The following is a 21613-nucleotide window of genomic DNA, read 5'->3' on the forward strand; positions in this document are numbered from 1 at the left end:
TCTGGTTAACGTCATTCTCTGTGCACAGCCCCCTTATTCCATAACATAATTTAAAAAAAGAAAAAATTCCCAAACGCTGTGATTAGTGCAAGATATCCAAATGCTGTGATATGATTGGTGCGAAATACATACGCTAATGCAACAATCTGATTGGTCCGAGATACACACCCTAATGCGGCAATCTGATTGGTGCAAGATACATACTCTAATGCGGCGATCTGATTTGCGCGAGAAACATACCACTCTACACGCTGTAGAGTTGTTGTTTGTTCCTTTTTTTATAAGTACGAGATTAAGACACCTTCCTGATTTATTAAATTTTATTTGAAAATACATTTTTCTAAATAACTCGGGTGCTTTGAAAGATTTCAGAATATATTTTTCTTGGAAACGCTCGGAAAAATGTTTGAAGTCAGTGTAGTCAAATAAAAGAAAAAAACGATTTTTTCGGCCTCTGAAGGTGGAAAGTAACCTTCGTCTTTGTTTTACTTGGATTACTAATAGTTTCAAAAATTAATCTTCTCCAAAAATAATGATATATTATTTCGTTGTGTACAATTATGTTGCTTTCGCGTTAAAAGACACCTGGAAAATTTAACTTTAACTCATCTGGACATCAGCGTCTTTTAACTGTTACATCATCACAGATGAACAAAGGAAAAAAGGAAAACATACAAGTACCCTTGAGCCGGGACTTCTTGTTGTTCAGAAATCACGTTAGCTTTGCCCTAAATGAATCTCCACGAAATGAAAAAATAGAGAAGACTTGTTCCCAGTCGTTGCTAGGAAAGGCTTGGGTAGAGCGTCCACAGAGCATCAACAGAGTCTACATGCTCCTGGCATACCCCGCGTTCTTGACGATGACATCGTTTCTCTGACAAGTAACACATAAGTAAAGCTTGGGCGGGTTTCTCACACCAGCAACATGTAATATCAAAGCATTCTCATCTCAGCTGTCATCACACCTTCGGTTTGGCATGAATTTTGTGAAAAATGCTGTTAAACTTGTTGTCAGGAAAAAGCAACTCCAGAATACCTTCACACAGTACATAGAGAAGACGCTTGTTTAGGCTGCAGTACTGAAAGGTGTCGAACACACTGTAAAGGAAAGGAACCACTTAGATAATGAACTGTTCAGAAAGCCAAGGACTGAAAATTACTTCATGATATTTCAAATATACAGGATGAAATCGAGTCGAAAAAGAAATTGGTGCACTTGTAACTCGATTCTTCAAACAGCAATAAAGTACCTACATCGTTAAAAATTTCTCATGGGTAAACCTGAAGTAATAGCATGCACTAGGTTCCTGAATGATAAAATGCTCCTTTGTACTAGTCAGCATTAAGCATCAAGCAATAAAATTCAAAGCCCAGTAAATCGCGTGAAAAAAAACTGCTTTCAATAGAATCGGCGTACCACAAGTTTGAATTCATAAAGAAGAAGAGAATCAAACATACCAACAAACTCCTTCCATTGTTACTTCTAAACCAAGGAAACGTTTAAGTTCCTCTGTGAAAAATTATTGATAACATCAACGGTAATTAGGTATTGTATAAGACAGCGCAAGATAAATTTTTTTAAATTCGGTGCGAAGAAGAGAATATAAACTCTTGTCCGCAGACATTACCTGTTGTGGGAAGCGAACAGTTTTCCTTAGGCTTCGCTCTCGGAAAACTGCGAACTTGAAGGGACAAATTACGTTCGGCGATAAGAACAAATCCAGTATTTCACGCTAAACTTGCTTTTTTTTTGGTTTAAGAATTAACCCAAGGACTAATGTTGTTTGGGGTTTTCTTTGTGCAAGTTACCACTTTCTAGGCTCAAAAAAGCGGATGCGCGACATAATGTGGAAGAGAAGAGCGTTGTGGTTTGACCGCTCTTTCGCTCGTATCCACTGTTTGAGAGCCAAAACACAGAGTAAAACTGAGGGACGCGAAATACAAAAGTAAATCTGTCGGCAAAGCTATAAAAAAAATAACTGGATTTGTCTTCCGTGACTTTAACGAACCAGTCAAGTATTGTGGACCCCAAACAGTCCTTGAAGCTAGGAATTGCTTAACAAACTGAACTCTTTGCCTTGCTCACCGGGAATACTCCCGAAAATCTTTGTTTTAGCAGCCACTCGTGTCCTAATCTTGACATCTTTTTTTCTTTCTTGGGAAGCTTCGGCCAAAATTCCACCAGGCCAGTAGGAGTCTCTGAAACACATCAAACACACAAACTAAATTTAATTGGCTGTAAAGTACAGCTGCTGTTTAGTCGTAGTTAAGTTCTTGCACTCGTTTTTAAACACGTCGAATCCAAAGACCTCTTCGATCAAATAGGTTTTTGGTTTTTATCTTTTTTCACCTACACTCGGAACAAAGAATGAGGAAGTGGTATAAAAGGTATCCAACAGACAGGCCACAATTTTTTTTTGTGAGGCTATGTGTAAGCAATTAAACGAAGATGAAACACAGTTGATCCCAATGTACATTTATACTAACGGTGCCATCACTGAAACAGAAAAGGGGCACTTATCGGAATGTGGGTGCTAACCCAATAGGGGCGTTTATTAATAAAGACAAAGTTGAAGGGGGGCGCTTGTCAGACAGGGGGCGCTTATTGGAAGGAGAGCGCCAAAACGAATCATTACGGTATCTCTCTATTGCAGCATCAAAATTATTGCGATCAAACCAACCAGACTATGTATTTCAGTCGAACTCTTGGAGAAGGGTCTGTCTGGGGCAAAAGAGTTTGGGTCCAGGGACCGTTACGACGGAACATTTTCCAAACGATCATAGCCAAAACATCAATTAACATTTATCCATTTATGCTGACGATCACTACATTTACGAAGGTTTCCAACTGGCGTGAATCAAACTTACTCAAGGGAAACACATCAAAGTATCGTTACAGTAAGTAGCTACAAAGGGACAACGACGATCTGCTTCTTAATGTTGTAAACTAATTCTTAATTAAACATCGGTGCCTCCAATCGGTAGAGGGTTCCACCGTCAAATATTATCACAATCGCGAGGAGAAAGTTCCCAATTCTTTGGTCATTCTTACGCAGCAGTTAATATATTCGATGGAAAAGCTTCCTCGTAATGATTTTATTAACATTTTACTTACCTAAAGAGTTTAACATATTCTGCTATCTGTTCTGCAGAAGTCATGTAATTGACATAGTCGACGATTTTCCTGTGAAAACGAATTTTAGAAAGTCTCTCTCACAAAAGGATCAACAGCAGCAGTTGGTCTTACCGGTCCATTATCACCATCGTTATGCTCATCACCAATTTGTTCAAAATGATTGGTAAAATTCGGTATACTTAATATTAAAATCATAGCCATTTGTGTCATGATGTAATTAATGCGAACATTGATCCCCCGTTAGATACAAATATCTGTTCCCTTGATCAGATGACTGGATAAATAAGGCTTTGGACATTAACAATACGACAAAATCACTAACTCAAACAAACATTGATCAAGAACTCTGAGAAATTACCGATTTATTCTGTCTCCGTAAGTTGTTTGGATTATTTGCCTCAGGAAAACAATGATACGGCGCCTCAGCCACAGATTTCTGAATGAGGAAAAATTTAACTGACGAGTTCATCATAACATGTATTTGACATAAGAGTCGATCAGCACAAAGGGAAAAGTACAGTATAAAGAAGCCGGGATTTCTCCAAATCTTTTCACTGAATATTAATTAGCATTTGGTGATCGAACTATACAGAGCGCTAAGAACCAACTATTTACTTCACCTGTTTGTTCTACTCATCTGTTAATTTGAAATTTCACTGACAGAACCAAATGCAAGAGGTCCTTTTACGAGCGAAGATGGGAGTTGGATTTGTCGCTGAGTTCTTACCTTTGCCTCAGGTCAAATATTTCGTCCATGAGTGATAACAAGATTCTCAGAGGAATATTATCATCTTCCTGAAAAAATAGCAAAACATCTATGTTTACCCACCATGAATTCGAAGCAGTGTATGAAGTGTTAGTTACCTGTTATTTACTCATACTTGATCTTTTGTCTAACATGGAACAATATGATATGAATCAGGCATTTTGAAGCACAAATATGGAACAGCGATTGACGGTCGAGCAGAGTGTTTTAACGCTGTAAGTGCCCAAGAAAATCATACAAAAAAAATGAAAATTTAGGCAGTCCCTTGAAAGACTTCTGTTGGTGATTCACATTTCAGCATCCCGAGAAAAACCAACCATAGGACCTGGCTTCATGCCAAAGACCAAATATGGAAAAAAATAATATATAAGTCTTGGTTCGTGGAAAAACATTGAAAGTGTAGAACAACAGAAAAACAATGAGCCTCCAAATAAACAGAGTTTTCACCTCTAGGTCAATTTCTGCATAAAACTGTCTTGTGTCTTCCTTTAAGTCACGTCTATTCCCTGGCTGAAAAATGTGGAGGCAAAGGGTCAACAAGGCCTCTCTGAAGTTGCATCACCATAATATTTGACTATAGCTTAAATAAGAACTACTGAGCAACATCTTAGGAATTAATTTCTAACTTTTTTGATTACCATTTGGGGATTTTCCACAGCATACATGTCAAACATTCACGCAAGTTACACGTGTCTCTCTAAGATGTAGCAGATAAGACTTTGTAGATTTGATTATTTTGTAATCGATATCAAACCAACCGACAAACGAGATGTATAAGCCGTACCTTGGTGAAAATCTTTTGTACCCCTCCCGACAAACTGTCTGGTACTGTCTTTATTGCATGGGATACATGACGAATAGGAGCCACGAGGGTATCAACCTGTGAAAAACAACACAATACAAAGCATTAACAGAAGACAACGCTAAAAACTTAATAATCTGAATGCACTTTCTGGAATACTGGGAAGTTCATATTACGCCTACAAACTACACAAACGTTAACGAAAATTTTTAAATTCATCAGAAGTTGACCTAAAACTTACAAAGTTGTTTTCAGCCCCGCCATTACCCCTTTAAAGATGTGATAACGAAAATGAAAATGTCGGTTGTAGACAACTTTTACGTCAGCATTAGACGTGGGTGATAAAGGTGGCGAGTGCATTTATCAACAGAGATAGACAAAATTTTCCAAACCTTGCATCCAAGGTTGAGATATTCCCCAACTTCCGTTTGAAAAGATACATCCGTTTGAAACTGAATTTTGTTACAATTTAATTTGAAATGACACATTTAGAGCAATCGTGTGCGTGCAAATAAATCTGACGGATTTTAAACAGACTAAACACAGGTCAATCGTTCACCTGCCAAATGATTTTCCACAGGTTCACAAGGATAATCCTACAACCAAATAATTGCCATTTGTAATAAGGCCTTGAGTCAATCTGTGAAACATTTTTTTTTGCAAAATGTGACGATTGAAGCTTTATATTGTACATAAAAAAAATTGAAAAATTTCGTATAAGATATCTGGCGTAGCGTGCTTCTGATCATGATAGGGTGAAGTTGTAGACACACCTTTCTTGCAAACTGTCCCTTCTCACGAGCATATGGTCCAGGTATCAGAAAGTTGTTTGCGATTTCAAACATACCCAAATGTAGGCCAAGAGTTTCTGTCGACAAAAGGTTCTGCAAAGACCGATTCAAAAGTAAAACTTCCGTACTCATGAACGTGAAAAACTTATTGGTAGAAGACTAGGTATGTTTCCGTAATCAGTTACTAGTGTGTTAAAATGCTACAACGCAGCTTCGCTGAGTTGATAACAAAGTTGCTTTACCCTAACTTCGTTGAGGATCGAATCTTTTTTGGAATTCCATCTAAATTTTAAGTATGGTATGATTCACTCTTCCCATGGCAATGGGCACAACTCTCCTTACTCGAAGCATGGCTTCACACTGATCTGAACTCCATTTCCCAAACATGTAAGTTCTAGTCAGCGCAATAGTTCTATAGAGTCATAAACAAAGTAAAACTGAAATCTCAACTGAATGCTGATCTCTCACCTGTAAATATGTGTCTAAAGCAATCCGTCTTTTCTCAAGAAATTTTTTATCCAAGTTGTGAAACGTTCGTTTTCCAGGAAGAAGAAGACTGGGGATCAAGCCAAACTGTAAAGGTGAAATGAATGAACAAAATAACACCGATATAACATGAGGGAAGGTTTGGCCCTTCCCCCTACCCCCACCCCCTCCTCCCCGCAACACTGACAGTACGTGAATGACCCTTTCCCCAAATCAAGATTGTAAAGAAAAATAAAAAAAGCAAATAAATAAACTATCCATGGAAGTTTTCTAAAACAATTGAATGTAAAAAAAGGGGTCATGTTTAGACAGCTTTGAGTCTTCATTTTCAAATCACTAATTACGTAATTTGTTCATGTTACAAATGAATACTGCAACCCTAAATAACATCTCATTAGAAAAAGTCAAGTGATGGTTACAACAACAAATGGCTCACCTTTTCCTTTAGATGCAGGTGTAAATCATCAAAATCACTGTATCGTCTGAAAACTGTCCAAGATTTTGTTCCCTCTGAAGACGCGCGATAAACGTTGATGGTGTACAAGGCGTACGTTTTGCCATCATCTTTACAAGCACCTACAAGAAGTAAGTATTTTAACATTACGAACTTTTCCTGAAAAGTATTTCAGACCAGTTAATAGTAATGCTGAGCTCAGTAATCGGATAGATCCTGGACTTTGTTAAATTACCAAAAAAATTGAAGTCAAGTGGACATCGTTTTTGCGAGGTCAAAATATGGAGACTTGAATCACCAAAAAAAAAAGGCAGCCTGTGACTGCATGTGCCTACTTTTGGGTGGTTGTAGTGTATTGCAGTAAAAAAGGAATGTGGTGCATTTTTCTTCAACGTAAATTTTTCTTCTAGGATTTGTTAGATATGTTCAGAGTAAACCCACATGTGCTTACGTTCAAATCGATAACAATGTCGAAATGCAGAGGTGACGCCCGCAAAAAAATTAAACGAAACACGAAAAATTCAAATATGAATCCGAAGAAACCCGATCAGATTCGTTCAACGATGGCCAGTGTCGGAACTGAACTAGGACGAGTCACAAGAGATGTTACGAGTGTGTGACGATGGTCAGCCATTTTGAAAACTGCGATGGGCTTGAGGGAAGATTTACGGACTTGAACGACACCATAACATAAGGCCCGGGCGCACAGGGCTGACTAAAATTTGTCCTGCTCAGAGGCGCCTTTCAGGATTGGTGAGGCTTGACAAGTTTCGGTAGGAAAAAAAAATCACCGAGCGCACTTGTCTTACTAAACTGATGACAGATTTTTTCACAAACCAAACAAAAAATTGTGTCCATAGTGCCTACAGCCTTCTAGAAGGAAGGCACAGTAGGCACAAAATGAACTGTTTTTTAAGTAAGTATGAAAACTAACGCAGAAAGTACCAGTTTGAGTGATGGTAGCATTCAGTCTTATGTCATCATCAGGGGTCCACAGCTTTACGGCCAACGTACTCTCCTGATGAATATGATAATTTTTTTTAATTCCATTGTCAGTAGTGGTTGACAGAACTTCGTATGAAAACTTGATTGACAAAGATCAAAGTATAAACAGTATGACAATGTGAACCATGTGAAAAAAAAAATTTGCAGAATTACTCCTGGTCTGGTTGTGTTTATTCTCTTACGTATCGACACGTAGTGCACTTCAGTAAACAACATCAATAATACTTGCAAAATATTCGTGACTAATTATTATGTACCCATAGAACCATCCACTTGTATTAATCACCAAATGGTGTCAAAGGACATTAATCGCTTTTCCGATCAGAGATTGTCTGAACCACACTGCTAGTTATAGATCTTTCGCTGTAATAAACTTGTCAACAAACCTCAGGTTGGGAAAATTCACTGTCGATACTGGCAGCATCATCTGAAACATATTGTGAATAATCAATTTAAATAACTTGGCGGGCCGCGGCCAACATGTACTATGTACAGTTGATGATATAAGAGAGAAGTGTTCTTAGTTATACCTAAAATCTCCAATAGCATTCTAAAAGGTGGTATTAAAGGTGAAAATTAACTGACAAAAAAAATTACCATCATCCACTACATTGTCATCTGAAAAACAGAAAAAAATGAAGTTATAGACTTGAAATCTGTTTCAATCAAATCAGCTATATCAATCAGTTCCCACAATCATCTCACCTAGCTCTCATGAATTAAGCTGACCTGCAAAGAAAGTAGTATGTACCAAAAAAAGCAGGAACCTGATCTATATCTACTGAGCAGGAATCTTAATTTAAGGAGGCATTCTTTAAGTGGATACCTACACAAAAACTGAGATGTTGTGTAACTAAAACTGTATAAGAGCAGATACATTTTTTGACAATCATTTGTTTCAGGGGCATAAGGAACACTTTCATTTTCAACACTGGGATAAACCTTTCAGAAAAGGTGATAGCAATTTTTTATCTCAAATAATGTTTGACAACTACTTAAGATGAATAGAAAAATTATCACCATATAGTGTTCACAGATAAACCACTTCTTATGTTGGCTGACCAATGACTTACTGGGTATCCCTCTTTAAGTGTCTATAGACTCATAAATCTCAAGACCATGACCCTGACTCATTTGTAGCTGGTTGGACACCAGTTCATGTCAGCCCACAACATGTATTGAGCAATTACTGGATGAGGTTGAGCATGATATCATAAATTATCAAAACTGAAGCCTGAATTATCTGCTGAAGCCAAAGGCTGAGGCAAATAACAGAAATATGAGGTTTAATGATTCATGATCTCATGCTCAGCATCATCCAATAATTGTTTTACTAAACATTTTAGAATAAAGAAGACATTTCTCTCTGAGTCTGGGAAAGTTTGAGCACATGACAAGAAAGAGGGGTTTTGGACTAAGCAAACTTTGAATTTGACATGAAAAATGCAATATCTGCTATAGATATTGTCAATGTTTGTTTGTTCATAATAACATTAAAAACCTTTTTAACATGCTCAGCATTAGGACACCCTTAAGAGGGTGACAAAATTTGGCATATTTCAAACATACCTGGTTTGTCTAGAGGTATTTCCAAATCCAGAAGACATCTATGATATAAAGAAGGTTCTCACTATTTATATTACAAGCAAATCATGTTAATCATCGTGAGCAAGCATTACTACCAAACCCATGACAAGTGACCTTTAATATATCCTAATGCTACAGCCAACCCATTTACATGTATTTTCAATAACCATTTGCCTTATTTTCTATATTTCTGTAAGCTACTAACACTTAACTTGACCTCAGGCATTACACACCTCACATAGGCTTCGCTTTTCAGGAAAGACCCATAATATGATTCTCCTCCAAGGATTTCATAAACCTGCCCCATTTAAAAAAGACAATAATTATAGCATGCAAAAATACTCCTTTGGCTGTGGCCCTGTATAGGATACTATGGTGATGTTTTCATTCTTCAATAGCACTATTTCACTGCAGATTAAACACCTTTATTAGATCAAATCAAAACTAGATGTGACTTGTTTTAAGCAACCTTTCATCCTGTCAACTCTCATTAGCCAGTGGAAGGAACACTGTGCCTGTACTTGACTGACATGTGATGATGATGATGATAAATTCCACTTTTAGTCTGAATATGTTAACAAACCACACAAACATGGAGAGCACTGCTTGATGCAAGGGTTACAAACATATTTTAAAACTGAAAATAAGCAGTTTTTTTGTTTCTTTGGCTCAATTTTCACCTGTGCCTGGCAGTCATCAAAGCAACTTGGGGATGGTTCCTCCTGTGCAATACGCTTGAAAATTTTCTTTGGTAACTCCTTCGCTAACACAACTCTGGGGCTGGCCTAGAAGTTCACCAAAAAGAACATCGACTAACATAAATTGCCTTATGCTTCAAAAACTGAGAAAAATATTGTTAGCTTGCTTTATTACCATTGGTGAATCAAGAAACATTCTGTTGTTTTGGCAATGGGTGGCTACAACAATATTTATTTTGTACTAAAAACACAACCCTCTTTAAGGACACAATACAACATGAATCCAAGAACGTTTCCAAATGAGTACTTACCGTTTCTGACAAGTACTCATCAAAAATTTTGAGCTGCCAATCTTAACACTTCCAAATCTTTAGCAACCATACAATGCTCCTAACAAAGAAAGAGAGCAAAAAGTAATCATTCCTTTAAATGACCTGTGCTCTATATAAAGGATACCTGGGTATCCAGATAATCTATAAATGGATGAAACCCTCACAAGACTTTAGATTTGCCTCTAGGGTATTTGGATACAAAACTAATGCTCAAAGCAAGAGTAAATTGTTGTCTGTTACCTTTTCTCACACAAAGTGACAAAAAACAGATTTTGTACTTTAAGAAGTAAATGTATGTATAATCAGTTGTTCAAATCCTTTCAAAGCCAGAATTTTATCAGTCTTCTTTTCTGCAATTTCTTTGATTACAGCTCACCTGCAAAGGTCACGTCTTCACCTTCTTGTACGATTTCATTTTATAATCATTATGAATAATTAAGTTTCTCTTACTCTACTACCATAACCATGAATGTGGCAGATAACCACAAATGAAAAGACTTTTTAGAAAACACAAATACAAAGAAAAGAAATATCTAAATTTCCCATCCCAGCTCACTCATGTCAAAAAATTACTCTTGCATGCCTGGCATGCCTACATTTGTATCTTTGATTTACGTATTTGTATCTTTCCATTATGTGTTTGTATCTTTGCACTATGCATTATGTTGAAGTAATTTAAGGGTTGCCCCCATGTATAACTAGAAATAATCTTAATGCTGTACTTTGTCTCCACCATCAGTCTCCCTGACTAGCAGCTGTTCCAAACACAGTGACAGCTGCTGCTCAGCAGTTACACGATAACTCTGCAACACAAGAAAAAATTAACTTGTCTTATCCAATTATTAATAATCCATGCAACCTTAGCCAAAAAAGGATATACTGCAAATATTAAAAACACTGAATAAACACCACATTCAGGTTTAGAACTTTAACCCTGACAGGAGTAGAGACGGGGTTCACAATATTAATTTGAAGCTGACAATACTATGATTGACTAAGTTACAGTGAAAAGGTCATTACATAACTCAATATTTATAACACAATCAACATTTAATTAGTTGTCTCCAACTAATTTGGAATTCTTCTCCCCTTCTTTGGTTTTTACATGACTTCAGAATCTTCAATAATTATTTTCTGATGTCCATAATACCTACGATTTTCTGACTTTTCAAAGAAAGACTCAAATCTTAGAGGGCTATTTTCTCTCCAATGTATAATGCACATGTAACTGCTCATTGCTGTTCCTTCTCACTAAATTTGCCAGCATGCGGATAGAATTCTTCCTTAAGTTGGCATTGAGATTAGCATTTTCACAGCATCAGGAGCTGGTCAAGTTTCATTTTACTATAAAGTAACTTGTGCATAGACATCCATACAGTGAACTATAATTTGAAAAAATGCTTTCCATTCTTTTCTCTCATTTAAAAAGATAAGCAAATAGAGTGGAAAATGTGAAGCACGACAATTTGTTTCAAGAATTGCTTTATTTTATCAATCTGGTAGAATTGCTTTATTTTATCAATCTGGTACACTGGTCAAACCAGAGACTATGCAAGTATTGGTGTCTTGGATAAAAAAGGAAAGGTTTACCTCAACTGCCAACCAAAAGTAAAGATACACTTGTCCGTTGATACTGTTCATAAACTCTGCAAGAAAAGAGGAACCCTACAAAATTTATAATTATTATGAATAATTAAAATCAATAATGATAATATTATGAAAATAATAATAACAGGCTTTACATATAGGGGGTGACACTCTACATGTACAATAACAGAAACGCTGATAATCTGTGGCCTCCTTCAAATAACCTCAAACAAATTTACCACTGGCAATGATCTGTAAAACAACTATGTGTACAGACAAAAAAAACTCAGCAGGGGAGTATTGTCTTTCCATTTCAAAAAGTGCTAAACATTTTGGTCTTGCCTTTTATGTATGGAAAAAACAAGTTCATTGAATCCAGAGAAAGGTTTGTCTACCCAGTGAATGAACCTGATAGTTTACACATTTATCAAAAGTGCTCAGCTGAAAGGAAACAGCAAGTGGAATTTAGGTTGTGCTGATGATGCCAAATTTGAAGATCATATTGATGCATCTCCAAGCACTTCTGAGGGAGTCTCATCAGACTGTTCGGTCTTGATGACTTAGAGTACCTGCTGAACATCTGGCTTTTGTCCACTGCAACTCCTGTCCCCATTACTGTGCTATCTACAGGTGTATGTTGGAAAACTTATCATTCCCCTTGGGAGCATTGAAATGACAGAAGCACCTGGATGACACCCTAGCTTGTCGAGTGCTCTCTCACTTTCTCACATGCTTCATATCTTAATGAAAGCACAGCTGACACACAAACCAGTTATTCTACAACATTTTTATATTGTGTAACAAGAAATTTCCTCTGTAAGCATTCATGATCAACAGAAACATATACAGGTCATCAGCCTGCACAATAGGAATATTACTCAAGGGTGCACAATTAACTTTGATACCACAATTTACTTGTTGAAATATAATAGGGATCGAATAGCACAGCTAAGTTTTTATTTTGAGATTTTGACCACAACTATAACATTTGTTACACGCACCTATAAAGTAAGACAGGGCTGTATTGTTATCCAAAATAACTTGAAGTGGAAGAACAGGCAGAGACTGATTGGGTGACAGAAGTTTGCTCAATTCATCAAGCTGATCCTGTTGGATAACCAAGCAAAAGATGGTCATGGCCATTTTTGTTAATCAAATTGATTCTACCTTACAAAACAAGTAAGAAAACTGTGCAGCAGTCTCTTTCTCCTGCGATATGTATGTTGGGAACTGTTCCCATTCTTTTTTTTCCTAGTAACCGGAACAACTTAGAATTTACAAGAAACCTTTTTAATTGTCTCACTATCAAAAATTAATACAAGGAAGATTAATAAGTTATTAACTATTGAAAGGTTTGTCCTATGACACCCTTACAGCTGTTTTCAAATTATTCCGCTCAACATGTCTTGCAATCATCAAGTTAACAAATCAACATTTTTTTAAAACCTTTCCTTCAAAATGCAGGGTCACAGCCAATTGTAGATCGGCAAACAAACAAACAAACAAACTATCCTCAAATCAAAAACAAATTTAATTCTATAATTTCCCCCTAAATTATTTTCTTGAAGTTTTATATCCTATGAATTTTACATAAAATGGATACTCCTCCTTTGTTGAAACCTGGAAAAACAATCTTAACACCTTAGTCTTGGTGAAATAACTCTATTGATTGAGAAGCATCATACTCAAAAAATTTAAGCTTATGACAATTCTCAAAAGTTTTCCAGATAATTTTGGCTTTGAAGATTCTTTTATCATTTGATTATTAATTTACTTGTTCACTTACACTGTAGCCAGATATCTTGAACCAGTCAAATTTGCACATTTCTACATGCACTAATGGTGGCAATGGCAAACTGAAGATACATTTCTGTTCTACTTACCGAAGGTAAGGAAGGTAGTTCTCCAATACCATACTTTAGAGTTCTAATCTTTGCTTCACAAATATTCTTAACAAAGATAAGGCTGCTTAACTGTTGCCTCACTGCAGTATCAGCTGCATCTGGTGATTAATTATAATTTTATGTAAGTTACTAACAAATAGTGATAAATTTGGAACAAAAATGTTGTGGTTGTCTTGTTATCATTATCACATTCAATGAAACAAAAATTATCATAACTCTCAATAATTATGATCAGCAAAGAATTCAAGTTAACCATGTTAGCAGGATACCTGATGTCTCTGAATCATGTGCTCTTAACTTGGCAATCTCTAAGTCAACTTTATCTTTTGTTCCCTCAACATCTTCTACAGCACTGATTCCTTCCCTTAAAGGCAAACTCTGACACTATAAATAATATCTTGGGCATGAACTGGTTGTTTATCTGTCTGGTTAGGTAATTATCATATTCTACCCAGAAAAGTTGTATGCCATCACATGCATTATCATGTCATCTTGGAGCTCATAGTAGTCTCTTTATCCACATTCACCAGTTTCAAAATGTGGTTGTGGATAACTTTGTTATCTTACAACAAGCAAGCTTTAATATTCCTGTGAAAGTCTTTACAACCTCACCTAATAACTGTCATGAAGGCTTCTTTAGTAAAAGTAGAGTCTTTGCACTATACAAAGAAGAAGGACGTGACTTAATATTACCAATCAGTGTTACATTGAGCAGAGATAGGGGTAAATATTACCCTATGAATCAATCTGACATGGGTTAATGCATGTATCTTACAAGACTACATTATTTTCCACTCCTGAATATTTTACAGACTACCAGGGACAACCAGTTCACCACAGTTACTTGTAGTGACTTGATATCATCTACTGGCCAAATACCATGTATTGTCACTTCATGTAATCAATAATTTCTTGAAATTAAAAGCTGCTGTTCTTTTTTATAGTAAACAATTTTTATAGTAAACAATTTGATACATGTTGATTGAACTACATGTCAGATGTGTTTTTCAACTAACCAGCCAAGCTAATGTCTGGTTAATGAAGTCTGGGTCACAAATCATGGACACTGTTGGAAACAGTACACAAGTAGCAATCATTTCCTGTTGGGAGAAGAGTAAAAGAATTAAAATTCACAACAATGTACAGGCATGCATTTAAAGTGTGTGATTAATTTTGAGACTGTGTTATAGGCCTGATCAATCATGAGATGCTGCTGCTATTGTGACTGTTGATACTCCTACTGAACAAGAGTTTGCCAATGAATAGTTATCCTTGCTGTTATAACATAACCTGTAGAGGAATGCTTCACAAGTGCTACACTCTTTGATCTAGAATAATTATCTACGTATACAGCTATATATATATATGGTTTGCATATATGTATACATAGATATATTCTTAATAATATAAACAAGATGATTATCTGACTTTTTCAGTGTTTCTGTGAAACAGAATTCTCCTAAAATTCCTGATACCTACCCTAATCTTCATGATTGGATGAGTCCAATAACAAGACTGTGATAATGATTCTCAAGGGTTTGAATGCCAGGTGTCATTCTGAATTAAAATTACTTATTTTCTAAATTTACGAAAACCTCTCTGTTGCTGCTGGATACTTATTCCAAAAAACTGCATGAGTAAACATAAACCTGGCTTCAAATACATGTAAGGCATTAAAATTGAAAGTGGATGCTAGCACTAAAATCAGTTTTTCCTTCCTACGCCTTCTGTAGAAATATCAATATTGTGCAAGTTTTTTAAATCATTTCCAAGTTCCACATTTTTAAAAAATTGCCATTTGATAACCAAACATCATAACTTTTTTTCCTATAACAACTAAAACAGTCCCAGCTAATAACACTCTTGGGCAGTTAGTAACATTAGAATTCTCTCACCCTAAAAAAGTATCTGAATGGTTTGTTGTGAAAGTCTTCAGGGGGCAGCAGTAAATAAAGCAGCATTTCACTGATGTCTGAGAGGTAGTCTGAAAGATACAGTTTGTCCATGAAATGATGATGTGCAAGTTAAGAAAACAATCCTCCTAACAAATAATTTTGAGGGTTTAATGGTCAGATCTTTGTTTTTTAAATGTTTATCCATTTGTCGTTTCCACTTACAGCACAGTACTCATACACTCATGCAGTTACATTAATGATCTGGCCCCGGTTGTTCAAAGATTAGATAACGCTATCCATTGGGAAAGGGTGCTTTCCTTTGAAAGGATCAAGATTAGGATTTGTGATCCAAGATCACACAGGTCACTGTGCATGAAAGGAGTGGAGTTTTAGACAAGCTCTCAGAGAATTCCAAAAGTGGGGCTATTTTAAGACTTGTGTATGCACATGGGTTATTGAGCTCTTCCTGAATGGCTCAACTAACTACACAGGCTTTTAGCATGCACAATTTTTCTAATTAGCTAATTATTCATCAGAAGCACATTTTTTTAATGGTAAACTCAAACGATGGAATGAAAACAGAAGCAAGTATTGATTACGATATGGATACTTGAGAACCCTGAATGCCTGTGATCAGTGGCAGATTGATTTTATTTTGTGTTTATTGCAGAATTTGTGGAGCGATTGCAAACAATCTTTCTGGTCAATATATGAGGTACCTACGGTACTTGTTTGAAATTGAGCAGTGATGGGCAAAATTATTAATTTTGGATCCTTCACCCAAAGGAACAAGTTGGATCAATGATTCAATGATCCATCTTTAGATCACGCAGATCAGTGATGACTAATGAATCCTTCTCCAAATTGGATTTGATAGATCACTGATCTGAAAATGGATTTGCTCAAAAGGAACGCCACAGATCAGAAATTCTGATCTGGATTCTCCCAAAGGAATGTACCCTAAATCTCTATATGGTGGATAATGCTATATGTTTTGCTATCATTTATCTGCTGGATAGCATAATTCACCCTTTATACAACTGAGCCCTGTTATTGCCAACAATAAAAGTATGGTAACTTGTAATACAGTCAATCATCATCAGGCAATTAAATTAAATTGTTTTATAGTAAGTCTCAACAACTAAAAGGTTGGAATCCAACTTAATGCATTTCAAGTCCTCTGAAATTACTATAAAGACCCATACATAAACAGTACAGTTACATGTTGTCTTAAAGGATCCTACCTGCTGTTTCTTTTTCCTGTTTTTTACATTTAATCCAAATTATAACTAAATTCTTGAACATGATTAGTTATCACCAGTCCAATTTACCACAAAGACTACCACAAAGCAGGAGTTCGATTTGTTAATCATAAGTATGATTACAGACAGAATTGGACGACATGAAGTCTTGTTACCTATTATTTTTCGACAAATATATGTAGAGGTCTACTAGTGTTAATAAACAAAATGGCATTGTTTAATGACACCATGCAGCAGTACCTTTTTCTTTTCCCTCTGATAAACATATTTGCTCTCTACATATTTCTCCTTCCATTTCATATTCCACTTGAAAGAATGCTGTTTCTATATCAAGTGATGTATTATCATCAGCTTAAGAAAGAAAAAAAACAAAATGTTTTCATTTAACAGTAACAGTAACTAAATACAATAAATTCAACCTACATGAGTCTATCATAGGAAACCTTGCATACTGCAAAACTGTATGTTGCATGACTGTTTAAAACTAAGGTAAATACGATAAACTGAATATCCTCCACCACTGATATAATCTGATTTATTGCAGTCACTTTTAATTCTATTTACAAGGTCTGTACTAAAAGAAATCATGAAAACTGGTTCATACAAGAAGAAACTGGAATGACATACATTTACATTACGCCAAAAATGTTTCTAAATGGAATCAAACTGATTTGATGGGAGGAAATAATGTTCCACTAAGCAACTGAGTTCTGTGTAGATGATTTTTCTCAAAAAGATTTCAGAATAAATCTCTAAGAACTATCACAAAGTCCGATATGAGGTCAGAGGACAAAAAGTAAAGATTATGAGCTAATGTTTTGAGATTGTGCCTTTCCAACAGAAATGTACTGTTGGAATAATAATTACTAAAAGTTAACTCTGTTTACAAGGCAATAAATCACATTCATCAATATTGATTCCAACATTTACATGTACCTTTTTCTAATCTCTGTTTCGTCTTGCGATATATTTTCAAATGATTAGTGATATCATCAACAAATAGTGTTGTTAAGAAATTCACCCATTCAACATCTTTGGACCTAAAAATAAAACTGTTAAAATTATCTAACACACCAACATCCAAAAAGCCCTCTAACACAAGAAGTACATGTACAACAAAATGTTCGGATTAACCTTTTCTAAGTTAAGTGGAGGCAAAAAGAGACATTTCCACAGATAATACTATCGCAAGAATTGAAAAAAGAGTTTGCAAGTCACTCAAAAATGTAAAATTTTAACACTCTGAAAGAATTTACCTTGACTTGTCGATTAAGTGAGATATTAAAAGAAATTATATATAATTTGACTAAATGGCTTTCAGGCCACAATTTTAGATTTAGTGAAAATTGATTGAACAGATATAAGACTGACGTTTTGTTTCTCTGAAAATTACTGTTAGCCCTAAACCTCTGTGTTGATCTTAAATTCACACACATACACCTGTTGGCAAAAGCTACCAGTGCTCTCTGCAGGGTCTGTCTAAGATCATAAAGGAAGCCTTCATCTGTACTAATGCTGTTGTAATACCAGTCATGCACATAATCACGAAAAAACAGCTGCAAAACCTGTAGGTGGAAACAAGAATTAAATATGAAAAACTTAACCTTGAGATTTGATTAAGAGTGTGACCTGCAAATCTCCAACTACTGATTATACAACTGTAATTATAACAATTGTGTTGTTCTGGACTGTCTATTTCATGCAGAGCAAGCTTACTAACCAACTAAGCATGCAAAATGTTGTTAAATTCTCCCTGGCTGTTAGGGTCAAATCCATGACACAACCATGCTTATCATTATGATTAACAGAAAAAAGTCGTAAAAGACATTTTACAAAGACTCTGAAAAACAAAAAAAAATCCAGTTTCATTATTTTGCCCATTTTCCATGGCTACTTTTGTTGTTTTACTGTAGACCACCACTTGTTGTTATAAAAAGGCCACAGACTTGATGATTTTAGATAAATGAAATTCACATATTTGCACTGCAGTGAAGGGTTGAAATTAAGAGATCCTCCCAGCTAAGAACACTACTGAAACAAGTAGTTGAAGCAAGTAGTTGAAAATAGGACCTGAAAAAAATTCAGGCCCATACAGGATTTGAACCCATGACCTCTACAATACCAGTGCAGTTGGCTTGTTAGCTCAGTTAATAGAGCGCTGCACTGGTATTGCAGAGGTCATGGGTTCAAATCCCGTATGGGCCTGAATTTTTTTCAGGTCCTATTTTCAACTACTTGTTTCAGTAGTGTTCTTAGCTGTGAGGATCTCTTAATTTCAGGCCAGAGACTTGTTGAAAGTATGATGGACTTGGTATTTTGAGTTTATTCTACTGACAACCATCATCGGCACAAATTTGCTCAAAAAACACTCACACTTATTTCCCACCCCTAATTATTTTAAGAATGAAAAGTGTGATAGTTTATGTCAATAAAATATTTAGAGAGACAGAGGCAGCCATTAAAAGACAAGAAATAATTATACAATAGAACTTTAAAAATGATTGAAGAATATGTAACTCTTGAATGATGAAAAATTAGATTAGGAGAAGCAAATATGTAAATCAAATCCAAAGAATAATCATTAACAACCCTATGATTGTTTTTCAAGAAATTTTTGCTTACAGCGAAGTGAAGACTTACTTTTAATGTAGACTACCCTTCCCAGACAGAAAACCTTCTGTAGGAAATAGATTGAAACAGCCTGATCTCCTTAAATGTTTAAAACCTTCGGAAATATTATTTTTCTCTTTTCTTGTTCTCATCAGTTTTCTTAACCCCCAAAGCATCATTTTAATGACTACCAGGTAAATGTGCTGTTTCATGCATTGTACTATATCGTACTTGTTGCAAATTGTTGACTACGACAAACCAATAAATATCACCTCTGTGAAAATGAACACAACAGCATAATGGACTATGACTTTACCTCTTGTAATGGTTCATCAATGATGCTGGAACCAGTCAGTCGCTTGTCCATTTTCAGTGCCATTCTACTTAGCTGAATTTCTTGGATTACTTTTCCAAGTCCCTTTATCATGGGACCAAAGTCTCCCTCCAAAGTATTTTGCCTCATCTCTTGTGACATTAAATAGCCCCAGTAGCCAAGGACCATAACAAATCTACCAAGCCAAGTAAACATTATTAACTGTACCTTCAAAGCAGTTGTAAAACACATTTCCGAACCACATTTCACACTAAGTATTTTAAGCATGCGAAAGGTAAAAGAATCATTTTTTTCCTTTTTCTTTAATAAAACCTTTTTTCTCTTGATGGCTGTTTCAAGAAAGAGAAGACATCCACTTCCATCTTCAGCAAGTCAACTGGCTCACATTAAAGTCTCCCTAACACTGACTGCTTTAGAACATATTTGTGAAGAGACAACCATTGCTATTCTAAAGCTCAAAGACATCTTTGGATGTACTGTATTCCATTCACAATTGGGTGAATATTTACAACATTTCAACTGGCAAATATGCATATAAGGTGGAAGGAGTGAGCTTTTATCTCTGACACAGTCCTTCTTTGCTAAAAGGAAAATACTAGGCCGGTTGTTTAATATCATTTGAAAAAAAACATTGCTTTACTCACCCAAAAACAAACAGCAAGGCATATGACACAAGAAAGCATGTCCACCACACTCCAAAAGTTGTAAGAAACAAACCAAAAACTAATACAGTCCATCCCGCCTTGTGGATGTGAAGCTGAATGTAAAGAAGAAATTTGCTCGCAAATTAGATGCTTCAGAATGTGTCGGCAGGTCAGTGAAACACTTAGTTTTATTACAAAATAGAGGGCAATAAAGGCAAACAAAGCGTGACAGCATATTTTGCAAAGCTGATATTTTTTATCAGACCAAAGTGCTCATCGCAACTGAGTTCAAGAAATTTATACTTCACCTGAGTTGACACAGAAAAACGAAAATTTGTGTACCCAGGCCTGATCAAAATTGTTATCAGCAAGACTCAGAATATACATCCGTGGCACAATTCACCCAAATATGAAATCATCATATTAGTTGATGTTGTAAATATATTAAATCACCTGATGTGTTTATATCGAATTACCAACCTGGGGAGCGTCCATCCTTTACAGCAGTCCCTTTCACTAGCAATTGAGGTGTTACAACTGAGGTGGAATAATGGCAGTATTCGATATGCGAAACTGCTGATGCCAAGGACCTTTGTCAAATGTAGAAACTGAATACAACCATTATGTAAAGAGTCAGAGCTCAGCCGAATCGAGGATGTTTGTCATAAGCGCCTACAAGTGGTCAGCAACAAGGCTTTTGAAGGACTGTGCATATAAGATTCTCCCAATTTTAAATAAAACTGCCATGTTATTTTTAGCAGGTGTAATAAAAACTACATATTCCCAAGATTTGTACGGCTGTGGCTCGGTGGCCAAGTGGTAAGGCGTCGGTCTCGTAACGAAATCCAGACAACCGAAGATCGCGGGTTCGATCCCCGTCCGGGCCTATTTTATCACCCGACAATAATTTATTTTTTCTTTCCTTTCTCCCTCTTATTGAGTGTTCAAGGAGGATTCTTGTAATACAAGTTTAAAAATTACTTGTAACATTTTTCGTCCACTTGTTTCGTTGAATTCTAAGTTTCGCACCCAGACTACTCTCAAATTTCATAACATACTCGAACAGCAAAACAAGAGAATTTTATTCTGGTACTGAGGCACCATGGCAAGGATGCATCCAACATCCAATGACAAATAATCACCATAACCTACGATAGCTACAAAAAATATGAAACATCGATCCACAGCTTAAGAGCCCTGCTGACGTAATTGAACAGTCTAAAAGTGGCGAACGCCGTTGTGATGTCGATCGAAGTCGGAAGATATGTTGACCTTCAAGATAGGATAAGGCCTCTTTGTTACTAAAAGCCTTCAACGGGA

The 21613-nt window shown here is 36.0% G+C and overlaps 1 protein-coding gene and 1 non-coding gene across 2 annotated transcripts; one reads left to right on the forward strand and one right to left on the reverse strand.

The window, feature by feature from the left end:
• Window positions 1-308: 308 nt before the first annotated feature.
• LOC131782319 (sorting nexin-13) lies at window positions 309-20972 on the reverse strand. Its single transcript, XM_066173242.1, is given in 33 exon segments — window positions 309-1098; window positions 1459-1510; window positions 2087-2199; window positions 3116-3184; window positions 3495-3572; window positions 3864-3931; window positions 4350-4412; window positions 4687-4782; window positions 5478-5588; window positions 5964-6068; window positions 6418-6557; window positions 7381-7453; window positions 7827-7867; window positions 8038-8058; window positions 9010-9047; window positions 9261-9325; window positions 9708-9812; window positions 10037-10064; window positions 10066-10112; window positions 10780-10860; window positions 11648-11703; window positions 12646-12751; window positions 13528-13646; window positions 13818-13912; window positions 14161-14207; window positions 14565-14648; window positions 15444-15532; window positions 16946-17056; window positions 17642-17745; window positions 18146-18270; window positions 19632-19824; window positions 20294-20406; window positions 20774-20972. Coding segments are annotated over 33 exon segments (2790 nt in total). The 5' UTR covers window positions 20789-20972; the 3' UTR covers window positions 309-959.
• Window positions 20973-21095: 123 nt separating this feature from the next.
• On the forward strand, window positions 21096-21180 carry Trnat-cgu (transfer RNA threonine (anticodon CGU)). The gene is given in 2 exon segments: window positions 21096-21131; window positions 21145-21180. It is a non-coding gene; the product is annotated as a tRNA-Thr (tRNA).
• The last annotated feature ends 433 nt before the right edge of the window (window positions 21181-21613 follow it).

Source organism: Pocillopora verrucosa, chromosome 10, assembly GCF_036669915.1.
Source record: "Pocillopora verrucosa isolate sample1 chromosome 10, ASM3666991v2, whole genome shotgun sequence".
Lineage (NCBI taxonomy): Eukaryota > Metazoa > Cnidaria > Anthozoa > Scleractinia > Pocilloporidae > Pocillopora > Pocillopora verrucosa.